The sequence below is a fragment of the Anomaloglossus baeobatrachus genome, chromosome 6 (assembly GCF_048569485.1).
Source record: "Anomaloglossus baeobatrachus isolate aAnoBae1 chromosome 6, aAnoBae1.hap1, whole genome shotgun sequence".
NCBI classification, from domain to species: Eukaryota; Metazoa; Chordata; class Amphibia; order Anura; family Aromobatidae; genus Anomaloglossus; species Anomaloglossus baeobatrachus.
The window spans coordinates 421,223,010-421,241,019 of NC_134358.1; the positions used below are offsets into that span (position 1 = coordinate 421,223,010).

At 47.0% G+C, this 18,010-nt stretch overlaps 1 protein-coding gene across 4 annotated transcripts in view; it reads right to left on the minus strand.

Annotated features, from left to right (window-relative positions):
- The window catches only part of EZH2 (enhancer of zeste 2 polycomb repressive complex 2 subunit), a 152,916-nt gene that overhangs the window by 71,030 nt on the left and 63,876 nt on the right, over nt 1-18,010 (minus strand). For all 4 annotated transcript variants that reach the window (XM_075315162.1, XM_075315160.1, XM_075315161.1 and 1 more), the window contains exons 6-7: nt 16,870-17,016; nt 3,639-3,741 (exon numbers count right to left, since the gene is read on the minus strand). In XM_075315162.1, coding sequence (XP_075171277.1) covers nt 3,639-3,741; nt 16,870-17,016 — 250 coding nt within the window. The remainder of the gene's footprint in view (nt 1-3,638; nt 3,742-16,869; nt 17,017-18,010) is intronic.

Genomic DNA, 18,010 nt, shown 5'->3' on the forward strand with positions numbered 1-18,010 from the left:
TCTGGCGTGCACATGTTTGTTGAGCAGTTTTAGGTCCAGAACAGGACGGAACGAGCCGTCCTTTTTTGGCACCACAAAGAGATTGGAGTAAAACCCTCTCCCTTGTTCCTGAGACGGTACAGGAACCACTACTCCTTCCGCTCTTAGGGAGTCCACCGCCTGCCGCAGGACATCTACACGGTCTGGATGTGGGGAGGTTCTGAAGAACCGAGCTGGAGGACGAGAACTGAACTCGATTCTGTACCCGCGCGACAAAATGTCTGTCACCCACCGGTCTTTGACCTGTGACATCCAAGTGTCGTAAAAGCGGGAGAGCCTGCCCCCGACCGGCGATGCGGAGGGAGGGGACTGGAAGTCATGAGGTGGCCGCTTTGGAAGCGGTTCCTCCATTTGCTTTCTTGGGGCGTGAATGAGCCCGCCAGGAATCTGAGTTTCTTTGCGTCCTCTGAGTCCCTTTGGACGAGGAGAATTGTGTTTTGCCCGAACCTCGAAAGGACTGAAACTTCTGCTGCCACTTTCTCTGCTGAGGTTTGCTTGATCTGGGCTGGGGTAAAGAGGAGTCTTTACCCTTGGACTGCTTAATGATGTCAGCCAATGGCTCGCCAAACAGTCTATCTCTAGATAAAGGCAAGCTGGTTAAACATTTTTTGGAACCAGCATCTGCTTTCCAGTCCTTTAACCACAATGCTCTGCGCAAAACTACCGAATTGGCGGACGCCATTGAGGTGCGGCTGGTAGATTCTAGGACCGCATTGATAGCGTAAGACGCAAACGCGGACATCTGCGAGGTAAGGGACGCCACTTGCGGCACCGCTGGATGTAAGATAGCATCCACTTTTGCTAAACCAGCTGAAATAGCTTGGAGTGCCCATACGGCTGCGAATGCTGGAGCAAACGACGCGCCGATAGCTTCATAGACAGATTTTAACCAAAGGTCCATCTGTCTGTCATTGGCATCCTTAAGTGAAGCGCCATCCTCCACTGCAACTATGGATCTAGCTGCAAGCTTGGAAATCGGGGGGTCCACCTTTGGACACTGGGTCCAGCGCTTGACCACATCAGGGGGGAAAGGATAACGTGTATCCTTAGAACGTTTAGAGAAACGCTTTTCTGGATGAGCGTCGTGTTTCTGGATTGATTCTCTGAAGTCAGAGTGATCCAAGAAAGCACTCAATTTACGCTTGGGATAGAGGAAACAAAATTTCTCCTGCTCTGCAGCTGCCTCTTCTGCTGAAGGGGCTGGGGGAGAAATATCCAACAGCCTATTGATGGCTGAGATAAGATCGTTTACCATGGCGTCCCCATCCGGGGTATCCAGATTGAGAGGGGTTCCAGGATTAGACTCCTGATCACTCTCTTCAGACACATCACAGGGAGACTGATTGCGCTGAGACCCTGAGCAGTGTGATGACGTTGAGGGTCTTTCCCAGCGAGCCCGCTTGGGGTGGCTGGGGCAATCATCTGAGTCATTATACTCATCCTGAGAAGCCGGGGACCCCCTTGCAGTCTGGATTAAATCCAACTGCGGAGGATTAGAGGACATAGACCTCGCCGTGTCCATAGACTGAGCCCCAGGCATGGATTGCAAAGTTTCCAGGATTTTTGCCATAGTCACAGACATATTAACCGCAAAAACTGCAAAGTCTGTCCCTGACACCGGGGCAGGACTTACAGGCGTCTCAGCCTGGGTCACTACCTCTCCTGACTCCGGCTGGCGAAGCAGCACCGGATCTGAGCATTGCACACAATGGGGGTCCTTGGAGCCTGCTGGTAGAGCAGCCCCACATGCAGCACACGCAGTGCACACAGCCCTGGCCTTGGCAGCTTTGCGTCTTGTGGATGACATGTTGCTGCCTCCTCAGAGCGATCTGGGGTATTCAGCCAGGAAGCGACCTCACAGTGCAAGAAATCAATAAATATCTATGTCCAGTGACACAGTACACTAATACACAGTAAGGCACTAGAGGGGCCAGCTGAAAAGCCGCTTACCGCCCGCTTAAGAGCGGGTGTGTGGTCTTCCAAAGCCCCTCAGTCTAGGTCTCCCAGAGCCTTGCGTCCTTCCTCCAGCCAGACTGCATGTAATGGCTGCCGGCGTCCTGAGAGAAGAAGGGGGGCGGGCCCTGGGCGTTCCTGGCTAAGAGCGGGAAGCCTGCTTCCCTCTGTGCCTAGTGTGAGGGCTGGAGCATGTAAATCAGGCTCCAGCCCTCGTCGCTGCCGTGAAACAGCGTCTCTCCCCTACCCTGATTGACAGGGTGGGGGCGGGAACGATCGGAGCTGCCGGCGTCCTAGGCCCAAAAGCCGGGGACTAGAGTTATAAACGCCGCCGCCGTAAAAGCGCGGTCGGCGTATCCCCGGCGCACCACAAGTCACAGCAGCGCCGCCCGGTCCAGTGAGGGTCGGCGCTGCGTTCCCAGAACACAAAGTCCCCCAGATAACTGTAGGAACACCAGCTCAGTGTACGGTCCCCGGCGCACTACAACACCCAGCCAGCCCGGAGTGTGTCTGTGCCTGCCGGGGACACAGAGTACCTGTATGATGCAGGGCCCGGTCCCTGATGGTACTCCTGCTCCGTATCCATCAGGTTCTAATGGGTCTGTGGATGGAGCCCGGCGTCAGAGCTGAGAGGCCGGCAGGATCCCACTTCCACAGAGCCCCCAAGGGGATGTGGAAGGAAAACAGCATGTCAGGCTCCAGCCCTGTACCAGCAATAGGTACCTCAACCTTACAACACCATCCAGGGGTGAGAAGGGAGCATGCTGGGGACACTATATGTGTCCTCTTTTCTTCCATCCGAAATAGTCAGCAGCTACTGCTGACTAAAATCTGTGGAGCTATGCGTGGAATGTCTGACCTCCTTCGCACACAAAGCTAAAACTGGAGTACCCGTGATACCACGGGGGGGTATAGCCAGAGGGGGAGGGGCCTTGCACTTTTAATGTAGTGCTTTGTGTGGCCTCCAGAGGGCAGTAGCTATACCCCAATCGTCTGGGTCTCCCAATAGAGCGCTGAAGAAAGGCTGTTTTTAAAGGGAACCTGTCAGCTATTATATGCTGCCTATACCGTGGGCCGCATGTATCAGCCACTGACTGGAGAATCACAGCCGGGTATGATTTAACTCTGAAAAGCTGTGGTATCATAGAAAGACATACTACCAAGCCGTGCTATTGACTAGACATGCAGGCAGGTCTCCGACGGCTGCTTTTCGCCCACTGACAGTGACTGAAGTCAAGGCCCAACAGCAGTCGGGAAAAGCCGCCAGCAACCCGCATTTACAACCAGTCAATAGTGTGGCTCGGTCCTCGGCAGCTATTAAAGTGTGTGTATTCTGTGTATTCCTCTGCAATGCCGCAGGATTTCAGAGTTAAAACTTACCCAGCTGTGATAGTACGTCTACAGGCGGACACATGCCGTCCACAGTTTGGCAGCATGTATTAGCTGACAGGTTCCCTATAATGATCGGATATTGTGGAATTGGCACCACAGAGGCCGTGAGCATTAGACACTGTCCGTGCTGAATCTTCACCTGCACCCATGTTATTTAAAGGCAATATCAGAATAAAATCAACCTTGAATGAAAATCTATATTTCCTCAAAGTCTTTTCATTATCTGATCTATGAAATATAATAGCAAGCCTTACTTCTCTTTTAGTTCTTCAGTAGTTCCCTTATCAGGGAACATGGATGATATTGCTTCAAAGATTTTATCTGATGGAAATTTCCGTGGCAGACGAGCCACCTTGTCTGTAAGGAAAGAATGAAGATATTTTAGTATAAAACATTCTAAGGCTATGTTCACACTGGGCATTTTTGCAGCGTTTTTTGCAGTATTTTCTAGCTACGGAGTTGCCTTGGTTTTATGCAGATCCATGCAAATAAAACGCTCCATTTTACAGTCCCAGCAAAGTCTATGAGATGTCTGAAATCTCATGCACCCACACACACACACATCACCTCCAGGATTTTCCTGGGTTTGTGAACCATCTCAGTTTTTGCTGCGTGATCAACAGAATGAACATGTCAAATATTTTCAGCGATTTGCCATGGGTGGACTCCCAGATTCACTGGATCGGGGGGTATAACCGGGTTAATAAAAAACCCAGTTCCGGACCGGAATTGACCCAGGGTATCTGTCCGGCACTTAAAAATGGTGGTGGAAAGGACAGGGGGACTGGAGCAGGCGCGCTATATTTACCGAATCACTGGCATGGCTGTATGCTCGCACAGCTCCTCCTTTACTTCCCAGGCCTCTCAGTACCTTCACTGCATATTCACTGCTTTTCCCGTCCAACGGCATCTGTGATGGGGTGCGTCTGACTGCAACCAATCACAGACCTAGTCTGCGGTTCTATTGTACAGAGAATGAATGAGCAGCGCGTTCAGCTGTGACGTCACTCAGGCTATTTATGGTCACAAGTATCTACAGCTGTGACCGGGAATCACCTGTGAGTGACATGACAGCTGCGGCTCACTCATTCTCTGCCTTTAGCTAACAGCGAGCAGTCGTGTTCTATAGCGCTCACTGTGATATTCAGCTGTAGCAGTGATGAATTTTCGTGGGACCTCGTGTGTATTACATTGGACCTGCAGGGGTGTTTTGGGGTTGATAAAGTGGTGACAGAGGGTGTTTTTTGTGTTTTATTTAAAATAAAGGATTTTTTCGCTGTTTATTTATTTTCAGTTATTACAGATTGGTGATGGGGGTGTCTCAGACGCCTGCCTGCCTGCCATTACCAATATAGGGCTTAGTCACATCTGTAAGCTGTAATTAACCCCTGACATTACCCCAATTGCCACCGCACCAAGGAAATTGGGAAGAGCTGGATGAAGTGCTGGGATTGTCACATCTGCAGGCTGCTATTTTTAGGCTGGGTCTCCACAGCGGAGAATACTAGCCCCCAGCTGTGGGCTTTATTTTGACTCGCTATCAAATTTGGGGGGGACCACATACTGTTTTTTTCTTACTTATTTAAATAATTAAAAAAAATCATGGGGTCCCTCTTAACTGATACACAGCCAAAATAAGCACATAGCTGGGTGCTGCAGCCTGTAGCCGTGGGCTTTATCTGAGCTGAGAATCATAATATGGGGGGCCCTATGTCAATTTATTTATATTTTTACTGTGCGATAGACACGCAGACCGGGTCTGTGATTGGTTGCAGTCAGACACTGTCACACAGGCTGGGGGCACTGTCTGCCTGCAACCAATCACAGACGCCGGTGGGGGGGGGAAGCAGTGAATATACATGAGGCTAATGAGCGGCCCTGGAAGTAGGAGGGGCCGCAGGAGCAGGTATGGTTGAGCCTACAATATATGTGCTCCTTCCAGGTTAGTGGGCGTGTCCAGCTTGGTTAGTAAGATTGGCGATGTTTTCTCCCTTCCACTATAATCATGTTTCGCACCCACTGCACCCCCATGTGATAGGGGCCTGTAAAATGATGTAATGCCTGGAAGGAGCCCATACACTCTAGCATCAACAGAGCAGGTACAGCGCTGCCGGAGACTTGAAAGTATAATGTGCTTTCATACCTCTTTTTTTTGTTTTGTTTTTTAACTACCCAAATACCGAATGAAGGTCAATCCTGGCCCAGCCCAGCACTCGGGTACTTTTGAACCCTCGCTGGTCTGGACTTGGTTCGGACACCTCAGAAGTGCAAACAACTGCTGTAAAAACGCCACAAAAACCGCAGATGACTCCCAAGAGACATCCTGCCAAAAGATCAGGTTTTGGCCAGGAAACAACGCTGCAAAAACGCCCTGTGTGAATATACAGTTAGGTCCAGAAATATTTGGACAGTGACACAAGTTTTGTTATTTTAGCTGTTTATAAAAACATGTTCAGAAATACAATTATATATATAATATGGGCTGAAAGTGCACACTCCCAGCTGCAATATGAGAGTTTTCACATCCAAATCGGAGAAAGGGTTTAGGAATCATAGCTCTGTAATGCATAGCCTCCTCTTTTTCAAGGGACCAAAAGTAATTGGACAAGGGACTCTAAGGGCTGTAATTAACTCTGAATGCATCTCCCTCGTTAACCTGTAATCAATGAAGTAGTTAAAAGGTCTGGGGTTGATTACAGGTGTGTGGTTTTGCATTTGGAAGCTGTTGCTATGACCAGACAACATGCGGTCGAAGGAACTCTCAATTGAGGTGAAGCAGAACATCCTGAGGCTGAAAAAAAAGAAAAAATCCATCAGAGAGATAGCAGACATGCTTGGAGTAGCAAAATCAACAGTCGGGTACATTCTGAGAAACAAGGAATTGACTGGTGAGCTTGGGAACTCAAAAAGGCCTGGGCGTCCACGGATGACAACACTGGTGGATGATCGCCACATACTTTCTTTGGTGAAGAAGAACCCGTTCACAACATCAACTGAAGTCCAGAACACTCTCAGTGAAGTAGGTGTATCTGTCTCTAAGTCAACAGTAAAGAGAAGACTCCATGAAAGTAAATACAAAGGGTTCACATCTAGATGCAAACCATTCATCAATTCCAAAAATAGACAGGCCAGAGTTAAATTTGCTGAAAAACACCTCATGAAGCCAGCTCAGTTCTGGAAAAGTATTCTATGGACAGATGAGACAAAGATCAACCTGTACCAGAATGATGGGAAGAAAAAAGTTTGGAGAAGAAAGGGAACGGCACATGATCCAAGGCACACCACATCCTCTGTAAAACATGGTGGAGGCAACGTGATGGCATGGGCATGCATGGCTTTCAATGGCACTGGGTCACTTGTGTTTATTGATGACATAACAGCAGACAAGAGTAGCCGGATGAATTCTGAAGTGTACCGGGATATACTTTCAGCCCATATTCAGCCAAATGCCGCAAAGTTGATCGGACGGCGCTTCATAGTACAGATGGACAATGACCCCAAGCATACAGCCAAAGCTACCCAGGAGTTCATGAGTGCAAAAAAGTGGAACATTCTGCAATGGCCAAGTCAATCACCAGATCTTAACCCAATTGAGCATGCATTTCACTTGCTCAAATCCAGACTTAAGACGGAAAGACCCACAAACAAGCAAGACCTGAAGGCTGCGGCTGTAAAGGCCTGGCAAAGCATTAAGAAGGAGGAATCCCAGCGTTTGGTGATGTCCATGGGTTCCAGACTTAAGGCAGTGATTGCCTCCAAAAGGTATCGCAACAAAATATTGAAAATAAAAATATTTTGTTTGGGTTTGGTTTATTTGTCCAATTACTTTTGACCTCCTAAAATGTGGAGTGTTTGTAAAGAAATGTGTACAATTCCTACAATTTCTATCAGATATTTTTGTTCAAACCTTCAAATTAAACGTTACAATCTGCACTTGAATTCTGTTGTAGAGGTTTCATTTCAAATCCAATGTGATGGCATGCAGAGCCCAACTCGCGAAAATTGTGTCACTGTCCAAATATTTCTGGACCTAACTGTAGCTAAGTGAGTAACTCATTAGTGACTTGTGTATATAAAGGAACATATGCAGCCGGTTCTGAGACTGCTCATACCAGGCAGATAGTGGCTGTTACACAAAGCCAGCCCCTGCGTGTAACGGAGATCAGATTGCGGCAGTTTAACCATTTAAATGCTACTCTCAATGTCTGATGGCAGCACTTAAATTACGTCATTGCACAAACCAGCTCCCATCTGCCTGCATGACGCGATTGTATAGATGTGATGAGTTAGCATGGCAGCCTGAGGCCTACTGTGGGCCCCTGTACCCGCCAGTGTGCTCCTCCTGTGACGCTCAGCCACAGGCTGGACTTCACTGCAGGAACCACAATCTCACCAGAATACAGCAATATTCAGGTTTTGTAGTATATACTACTGTATAAGCAATCAAAGATTCAAATTACCTAAGAAGGCTAAAAAATAAAGTAAAACTTTGTTTTTATTTCTTTATGTTGAAAGGGAGTGAACTATCTAAATTATTAGTGTTTGAACTAATCCTGACAACCATTACCTGATGGCTTCCCAGACTCCTCATTTTTGCGAACTAGGGCCCTATGTGATGCAGTGGCAGAGGCTTGCTAATAGAGAGGAAAGCTTCAGGACCGTCTATTGGCCACAGATAACTGTCATGGACACAGAACCAGGTCCTGAGAATTGACATGCATCGACTTTCATTGTCATGTACAAAAAAGTGAGACCTATCTAAATCTAGGTGCTACAGCTAGTATAAATATATTTAAACTATACATTTAGAGGAGTATTCCCACCTCAAAGATCCTATCCCAATATGTAGTAGGTGTAACAACAGTAACAACAAAAAACAAAACAACAAAAAGGGAGTATGAGTTGGTGTACATATAACTTATAAGCTCATATTCACACTGACCATAAGACATAAAAAAAAAACAAGGAAAAAAATATTATGAACATAAACCCTGCTGTAACTAAATAAAAGCATAATGCAGCATGGTATATGTTCATATAGTTTTTCTTTTTTGTTTTTTTATGACTTATGGCCAGTGTGAGTATGGGCTAACAAGTTACATGTACACCAACTCATACTCTGGCTCACTTTTTTGTAGTCTCTTGTACTCAGTACATATAGCGTGCGGCCCCCCTCTTAGTGATTTGAGCATTACATGTCATCTAGTGCTTTCCATAGCTTTGTGTCCAGTCAGGACCCAGACACTCTCTCCCCTTATTCAGATTGAGGTCTGTTTTGACATATGGTGAGGTTTTAATACTAGAGTGTTAGGTACCGTCCCTATTTGGGTACACCTTATCGTACTGTGATGGCTTTACACTTTTTTGATAAAAATAGTGTTTACTAAGTACCCATGTTTATTTATATGCATTATGCTTTTATTTAGTTACAGCAGGGTATATGTTCATATTATTTTCTTCTTATTATTATTAATTATAATAATAATAATAATAATAATAAATAGCAGCAGCAGCAAATACCTCCAATTAGAAATGTAGTATAGTTCTTCTGATTAGCTAGGTCACTTACCTCATGTGCAGGGTGTCTCTTACCTCATCTGCAGGGCATTACAGTAGCTTAGATATCCATGGTTACGACCACTCATATAGTGACAGTTAGTTGCTAGTGGTCGAAATCTTGGATACCTAAATACTGTGATGAACTCCACATGAGGTAAGAGATATAGCGAATTAGGAGAACTATTCTATAATTCTAATTGGAGGTATTTGATAAGAATAACAAAAAGGACATTTTTGTGTACTCACCGTAAAATGTCTTTCTTGGAGCCTTTCATTGGGGGACACAGACAGTGGGTTATATGTTGTCTCCAGGGGAGGCTTGACACTAGGTTTGAAAAAAGAGTTAGCTCCTTCTCCCACAGCATATAACCCCAGCTAGGTGGGAACTAGCTCAGTTTGTTGTAAAAGCAGTAGGAGAAGGACAACCAAAACCACAAGGGTGGGAGCTGTGTCCCCCAATGAAAGGCTCCAAGAAAGACATTTTACGGTGAGTACACAAAAATGTCATTTCCTTTCTCGCCTTTTCATTGAGGGACACAGACAGTGGGACGTCCCAAAGCAGTCCCTGGGTGGGAACTGAACTATTAACAGTGTATAACATCAGATTAAGAGCTGACTAACAACTGCAACTGCAGTGAACACATATCAAAACACTGTCAAAAAAAACGATCAGTGGCCACTTATAAATGGGCCACTGCCGCCTGAAGGACTTGTCTTCCAAGAGCAGCATTCGCGGAGGCATGCGTATGCACTCTGTAGAATTTTATAAACGTGTGCAAACTGGACCAGGTAGCGGCCTTGCAAAGTTGGGCCGCCGAAGCCCGATGGCGGATAGCCCAGAAAGCACCCACTGCTCGCGTAGAGTTGGCCTGCACAGATTGAGGGGGAACGACACCTCGTGCTTTGTAAGTTTCACAGATGGCAGTCCTGATCCATCGAGAAATCGTGGATTTGGAAGCCCGGTCGCCCTTTTTGTGTCCTTCAGAGAGAATGAAAAGGGCATCGGACTTGCGCAACGGCGCTGTTCTGGAGATGTAGATCCGCAGAGCCCTGACAAGATTGAGAGTGTGAAGGGCTTTCTCAAAAGGAGTGGACCGGGGCCGGGCAGAATGACGGCAACACAATGTCCTCGTTCACGTGGAAAGAGGATACGACCTTCGGAAGGAAGGTGGGGGAAGGCCGAAGGACCACCTTATCATGATGGAATATCAGGTAAGGTGAGCGACAGGACAGAGCTGCCAGTTCGGACACTCGCCTGATAGAGGTAATAGTGACTAAAAAGGCAACTTTCCAAGACAGCCGTTGAGGAGAGATTTCTCTCAGAGGTTCGAAAGGAGGAAGCTGAAGAGCTCCGAGAACCAAATTCAGATCCCAGGGATCTAAGGGGTGACGATAAGGGGGGACCAAATGCGCCACCCCTTGAAAAAAGGTACGGACCTGAGGGCGAGAAGCCAGCTGCTTCAGGAAAAAAATTGACAAGGCAGAAACTTGTCCTTTAAGGGTATTGAGAGCAAGACCAGAGTCCATACCGTCTTGCAAAAAGGCAAGAACATTAGGGATTGAAAGGGTAAGGGGCGACCGATTATGACGGTCACACCAGGACAGATAGGTCTTCCAGGTCCTGTGATAAATGCTGGCGGAGGAAGGCTTGCGAGCATTAAGCATGGTATGAACTACCCTGGAAGAAAGACGCAACTTGGCTAGAATCAAGGATTCAAGCGCCACGCCGTCAAATGCAGCTGTGTTGTATTCTGGTGGAATATTGGACCTTGCGACAGAAGATCCGGGCGGTCGGGGAGACGCCAGGGAGTGTCGCTGAGAAGTTAGTGAAGCTCTGGGTACCAGGCTCTTCTGGGCCAGTCCGGGGCCACGAGGATCACCGGGATTCCCTCCGCTTTGATTTTCTTGATTACCCTCCGAATGAGAGGGAACGGAAAGAAAACATATGGCAGGCGAAACTGCGACCACGGGAGGACTAGAGCGTCAGAGCCGAGCGCTAGCGGGTCTCTCGACCGGGATACGAAGGGATGTACTTTGGCGTTTAACCGAGACGCCATGAGGTCCACATCTGGGAGCCCCCAACGAAGAGTGATCTGATGGAACACCTCGTCGTGGAGGGACCATTGCCCTGCCGCTAGACCTTGCCTGCTGAGAAAGTCTGCGGCCCAGTTGTCTATTCCCGGAATATGGACAGCTGAAATAATGGGAATGTGCTTCTCTGCCCAAAGAAGAATCCTGGAGACTTCCTTCATCGCTGCCCTGCTGCGAGTTCCTCCCTGACGGTTGACGTAAGCCACAGTCGTGGCATTGTCTGACTGGATCCGAACCGGGAGGCCCAGAAGCAAGGGTTGAAAGGTCTGAAGGGTCAGAAATATGGCTCTGATCTCCAGAACGTTGATATGAAGGGATCGCTCGGGGTGAGACCAGCGTCCGTGAGCAGTGTGGTGGAGAAACACCGCCCCCAGCCTAACAGGCTGGCATCTGTCGTGACTACGTGCCAGTGGACAGGGCGTAAGGACTTCCCCTGAGATAGGGATGAGACCTGAGTCCACCAGACGAGGGAGCTAAGGGCAGTCCGAGATAAGCGGACTGACCGGTCTAGAGAGGCTGGATTCTTGTCCCAAGAGGACAGAAGATCCAATTGCAGAGAGCACAAATGGAATTGGGCAAACGACACGGCTTCCATGACTGCTACCATCTTGCCTAACACTCTCATCCCACTCCGGAGGGATGTGTAACGGCGGGAGCGGAGGGATTGGGCGGCCCGGATCAGGGAAGACCTCTTGTCTTCTGGAAGAAAAACCCCGGGCCTGAACCGTGTATCAGCATACCTAAAAAGGTGATGCGCTGATGAGGAATGAGGGATGACTTGTTGAAGTTGAGAAGCCACCCTGGCCTTGAGCGCGTGTCTGGGCAAATCTGCACGCTTTCTGAGCAAACTTGAAGAGAGCTCCCTTTGATAAGTAGGTCGTCCAAATAGGAAACGACCAGGACGCCTCTGTAAAATGGACATGACGGCTGCCATGACCTTTGTGAAGACCTGAGGTGCAGTAGCCAGTCCAAAGGGAAGGGCCCTGAATTGGAAATGACGGTGTCCTACGGCAAAACGAAGGAACCGTTGATGTGATACACATATGGGAATGTGTAAATAAGCATCTTGAATGTCTATGGAAGCTAGACTCTCTGTTCTTTTAAACAATTTTTTTATCTCTACTGGCTAACACGGTACAAAGATATATTTTACTTGTATGGAAGCTAGGAATTCTCCGGATTCCATAGCAGCTAGTACGGCTCGCAATGATTCCATTCGGAAGGTCCGAATCCGTACGGACCTGTTTAGCCTTTTGAGGTCCAAAATAGGACGGACATTAACAAAATCTGGGGTTTGTGGAATTCTTCTCCAGACACACTTGCGGAGGTTTGAGGGAGATTATGCGGATAATGGTGGTTCCCGTTAGATGTTGGGATATGAAACACTGTCCAATGGTATATTGAGGTATAATAATGCAATGTGGCTGTTGTTCTTTCTTTCTTGCTTTTTCTATTCCTCTTTCTATCTTGTTTTCAAAATATGGTCATGCTGATAGTTAGAGCTGTTCTTATGCTCAATATAAAATTAGATATATATGCAAATGATAAGTAGTATGGATAATAACATTGTTCTATCTTAACTGCTAAAGATATTATGGACTTTATATGACTGTTTATTGTTATATTTAAATATTACTATCTATATACTGAGCTATGTTTATATGGCAAATGTCAGTTGTACCATGTTTGAAATTGTTAATAAAACGAAGTTAAAAAAAAAAAAAAATAGGACGGACAGAGCCATCTTTTTTGGGGACGACAAAGGTTTGAATAGAAACCTTTGCCGCGCTGTTCCAGGGGCACTGGAACGATAACGTTTGCTTTTTGCACAGAGGCTATGGCCTGACATAAGGCCTGGCTTTGCGTTGTGGACTTTGGAAGCCGAGAACGGAGAAACCTGTTGGCCGGTAGGGAATGGAAATCGATCTTGTAACCTGAGGTGACGATTTCTCGAACCCAAGCATCGTGAGTATGGTCTAGCCAGATATCCCGAAAAAGCAGAAGCCGCCCTCCAACAGGAGACGGCTGTGAGGGGTACCCGGAGTCATGCTGAAGGGGCCTTCGCGGGGCGAGGTCCCTTGGGTTTAGATTTCCTGGCGTTCCCACTCCAGGCAGAGTCCCTTGAGGGACCGGATCCCCGATCTGAGCGTTGCGACGACCCCTGTGATGCATTTTGGGGGGCGGGCCGAAAGGACTGCCTGCACCAAGAAGACTTTTTAAAATTTTTGGATAGAGGCCGCTTTTGTGGTAGAATGGTACTTTTACCACCCGTCGTCTCAGATATACGCTTGTCCAGGGATTCTCCAAACAGACGAAGACCCTGGAAGGGGAGTGTGGACAGGGACTTCTTGGAGGCACTGTCCGCGTTCCATATCTTTAGCCACAGGACTCTGCGGGCAAAAACAGCGTTGGCTGCCGATAGGGCTGACAAACTAGCTGCATCTAGGGAGCCGTGAAGAAAATAATTAGAGGCTAGAGAGAACAAATCAAGGATCTCAAGAGCCTCTGAAGGAATATTGCAAGAGCGAAGCAACTTGCGCAAGTTCCTACTCCACATACTCATAGCTCTCGCCACCCATGTCAAGGCAAACAGGGGGCGCAGAGAGGAGTCCGAAGCCTGGAATATAGATTTGACCGCAGCATCAACTGCGCGGTCGGACGAGTCCTTGAGAGACGCGGTGTCTGAGACAGACATAACCGTGTGTTTAGCCAGCCTGGATACTGGCAGATCCACAACGGGGGGTACTGACCAGAGCTTAACCAGTTCCGATGGAAAGGGATAAGCGAATGAAGAGGAGGATTTTTTTATTAAACCTCAGGGTGATCCCACCGTTTAGATATGATTTGATGAAAAATCGGATCCTGGGCAAAGGACTTAGGAGGCTTCTTGGCCCGCTTGATTGCCGACTGAGAAGTCGGGTCCGAAGGCTGATCAGAAATCGATAGAGAGTGATTGACAGCCGAAATTAATGTGTCTTCCATATGTCTAGACTCAGAAGGGACATCTGAACCAGAGTCAGAGTCTTGGGAATCGTGACTACTAAAAGTCACAGAGCCCGGGTCAGACTGACCATCGTCCGAGTCGGACGAGACGTAACGGTCGCAACGGTGCCTTTTGGAGACAGCCTTTTTACGTACTGGGAACGAGACACCAGACGAAGGCGGGCTCCCCTGGGGGAGCTGAGCCGGGGGGTGGGGGGGGGAGGCTGTGAGAGCCTGTGGAACGCTGGGATATCTGAGCGGCCAGGTCATCTAACCTCTTAGACATTGGAAGAGCCCAGGCAGGAATAACATCATCAGACTGGGGTACTGCCTGGATAGTGGCCGCAGCCAAATCCACAAACTGCACAACCTCCTGGTCCGGCATCGGAGGCTGTTGTGACACTGTAGTAGGGTCATCGCAGCCCCGGCATAGTGGATAGAAGCATAGTAGAGGTCCGTAGAGGACGCCTCGGAAGCTTTATCACCCTTGCGGTTACGCATGTCAGCAACAGTTCCACAATAAGTACAGTGAGCCTCTAGCAGTATTATAAAGGGACTGCTGTGGGTGAGGAGCTGCTAGCAGTATTATAAATGACTGCTATGCAGAGCCGGTATATACCGAGTAAAGTAGCACACCCCGTCAAACAGTCGGTATATACCTAGAGGCATAGTTAGTATATACTGCTAAAAGCTGATATACACCGCCAGCCAGCAGTAACACACCACTAGAAAGACAGCGATATACCACTGAGCAGAGCGGTATATAGTGCTGCAGAAGTGCAGAGCCAAGGAGGCGATCTCACCCGTGTCTGCTCCCCACATGTAATGGCGTCCAGTGTTGTCTGGCAGCATGGAGGGGAGAGACGGCCCACTTGAGGGAGCGGCTTCTAGAGCAGTGGAGGGGGCGTTGCTAGAATGCAGGCAGAAGCCGGGAGCTAAATTAATGACGCTTCCCCGGGATCACGGACTGCATCGCCCCACCTGCGCCTTTTCAGGCGGCGGTTTGGATGCAGGGGACTGACTCGTCGTCTCCCTACCTGCTCCTGGCTCCGTCTGAAGACGCGTCAGTCCTGGACGGGGATCTCGGGGACGCATCTTCGGCTCAAGGCTGAAGCAGGTCCTCGGCTCTGCTAGCCCTCTGGAGCTACCTTGGTGTGAGGTGCTTCCAGGGAGCCTGGAGGGGTACGCAGACCCAACCACTTGGGCGCGAGGGAAGACTGACGGCTTGTGCACGCCAGGTTTCCTCTGCCCGTACACGGGGGGAACGGGGGTGGCAAGGCACCCTGGTATTGCCCCTATCAAAAATAGAATGAATAAGAAAAGAAAAACAAAATAAAAAGTAAAAATAAGCTGGCCTGAGACACCTCTGGTGGAGCTCAGTCCAGACATGTCAGCCTCCCTGCTGACACTAGGAAAAAAACTGAGCTAGTTCCCGCCTAGCTGGGGTTATATGCTGTGGGGGGAGGAGCTAACACTTTTTTCAAACCTAGTGTCATGCCTCCCCTGGAGACACCATATAACCCACTGCCTGTGTCCCCCAATGAAAAGGCGAGAAAGGAAACAATAATAATAACATTACTACAACTTCTACATATTGGGATAAGATCTTTGAGATGGGAATAATCCCTTTAAATGTCAAAAAGAAATAAAAATTGTCAAGAAAATTTCCTTTTTTCAGTAGCCACACTTTCCAAAAAAATACTTTTTTTACCGCTAAAATAAGACCAAAAAACTCCCCAAAAAACTATCCTATTGGTATTGGTGTAATAACTGGAGAATCATGCCGCTAGTAATTTTAACCAAGACCCTGTAAAGAAAAATAAAACAATGACGGTATAGCCTTCTTTCTTCTGTCAACACTTCACATCATTTGGATTTTTTTCCCTGTATTCTAGTATACTGAATGGTAAAATGAATGGTGTCATTCAAAACTACAACTCACGCAGCAAAAAACAAGCCCTCATGCGGCTAGGTTGATAACCTAACAAAAAAAAAAATAAATTATGGTTCCTGGAACAAGGAAAAGAAAACCAAAGCACAAAAAGGAAAAGAGGGTCCTTAAGAGGTTAATTTTGGTTGATGGGGCTGTGTGAGGGCTTGTTTTTATGCTCTCAGCTGAGTTTATCATCATTTTCGGGTAGATATGTTATTTTGATCACATCCTAATGAATGTAATTGAAATGTTGCGGTGCCAGGAAAAAAACGTAATGTTGGCATTTCAATTTTCTTTCTCATTACACCTTTTACCAATGAGATCAATTTGATATTTTATTGTCTTTATTGTCTTTTACGGACATAGCGATACCAAATATGGTTTCTTTCTTATTTTTATCAGGCAAAAAGGTGGTCAATATGAACTTTTACAATTTTTTTTAAAAAAAAAATTCATATTTGTAAAACAATTTTCTCTCTCTCACTTTTTACTGCTGTATTTGCTGGTTCCCTTAGGGGACTTGAACCTGCAATCATCTGATCACTTTACTATACACAGCAATAATACAACCACATGCTGGGTTTCACAGCAGTACTGTCATGACAGGCATGGGGGTCTTCAGCAGAACCATACCGTCAGGGGAAGCCCATCGGTGCCCCACAATCACGTCAGGGGTGCGCTGATTGCCACATAGAATGATGTGTCCCCATGCAATCAGGTTGTAAATGCCACTGTCAGAGATTTAACCATTCTGCTCCACCCGCGGCTGAATATCACAGCCATCATCTGCCAGAACAGACGCAGGCTCGGCACACATCAAAGTCAGGAAGCCAGCATATTATGTAAATGGACGTCATATGTCGGTAACTGGTTTAATATTTTGTTTCTTTTTCAGTCATAGAAACATTTATTATATTTACCGTCTATACTGTCTTCGTGATCTTTTTCTTTGTCATCGTGTTCTTCATCCGGATTGTCCTCTCCATCATCATCATCTTCGTAATCACTATACTGACTGAGTGCGTTCACCAGCTCCACAAATATTTCATCATTGATAAAGCCACATTCTGGAAAGTAAGAACACATTACCAGGATCAGCATTTGGATTTCATTATCCCCATGTAACATCACTTTGTTGGCCACTTTTATGCTTGGCATTATGCCCAGTAATAGCCTATAGGGTTTCCTGCCATCTCATGATTTACATGCACACCCATATAGATCTCTTAGTATTACACATCGTCCTGCAATAAAGATCTGTAATCAACATTTCATCAGCTGAAAAACCCTACTCATGTCAGAAGAACGTTGTAAAGAAATCGCACATACAGATAAGTCCCGTCTTTCCTTGACGGGGGAATAAAAATGCACACCCATTTATTAAACAGGGCTATAAAAAGAGCCAGTGCTTTACTTTATATTGCAGTTTTCCCACCAGCTCTGCCAGACCCACGGTCATTACAGAATCAGAGGTTTGTATGACTGCCAAGAGATTTGGCTGGAAATAAAACATGTCCACTAACAGCTGTAACGAGTAATTACCGGGCAAACAAAAGATTTCAATCAAGGACATAAATATTGCAGATGTCCAAAAATGTCCCCTCCCGTAGCAAGGGGCATAACGCATCGGGTCTCGTGGAAAATCGAAAGGACAAGATTGGAGCTGTTGCCCATAGGAACCAATTAGATTCCGCTGGAAGTTAGACATCATATATTACAGACTTAAGACCTGAATCATCAAAGCTTTCAAAAGTAACAATTTTGCACAATTTGAGGTCGGACTAAAGAAGGGAATTTTGTTTACTTACCGTAAATTCCTTTTCTTCTAGCTCCTATTGGGAGACCCAGACAATTGGGTGTATAGCTTCTGCCTCCGGAGGCCACACAAAGTATTACACTTTAAAAAGTGTAACCCCTCCCCTCTGCCTATACACCCTCCCGTGCATCACGGGCTCCTCAGTTTTGGTGCAAAAGCAGGAAGGAGGAAACTTATAAATTGGTCTAAGGTAAATTCAATCCGAAGGATGTTCGGAGAACTGAAAACCATGAACCAAAAGAAAC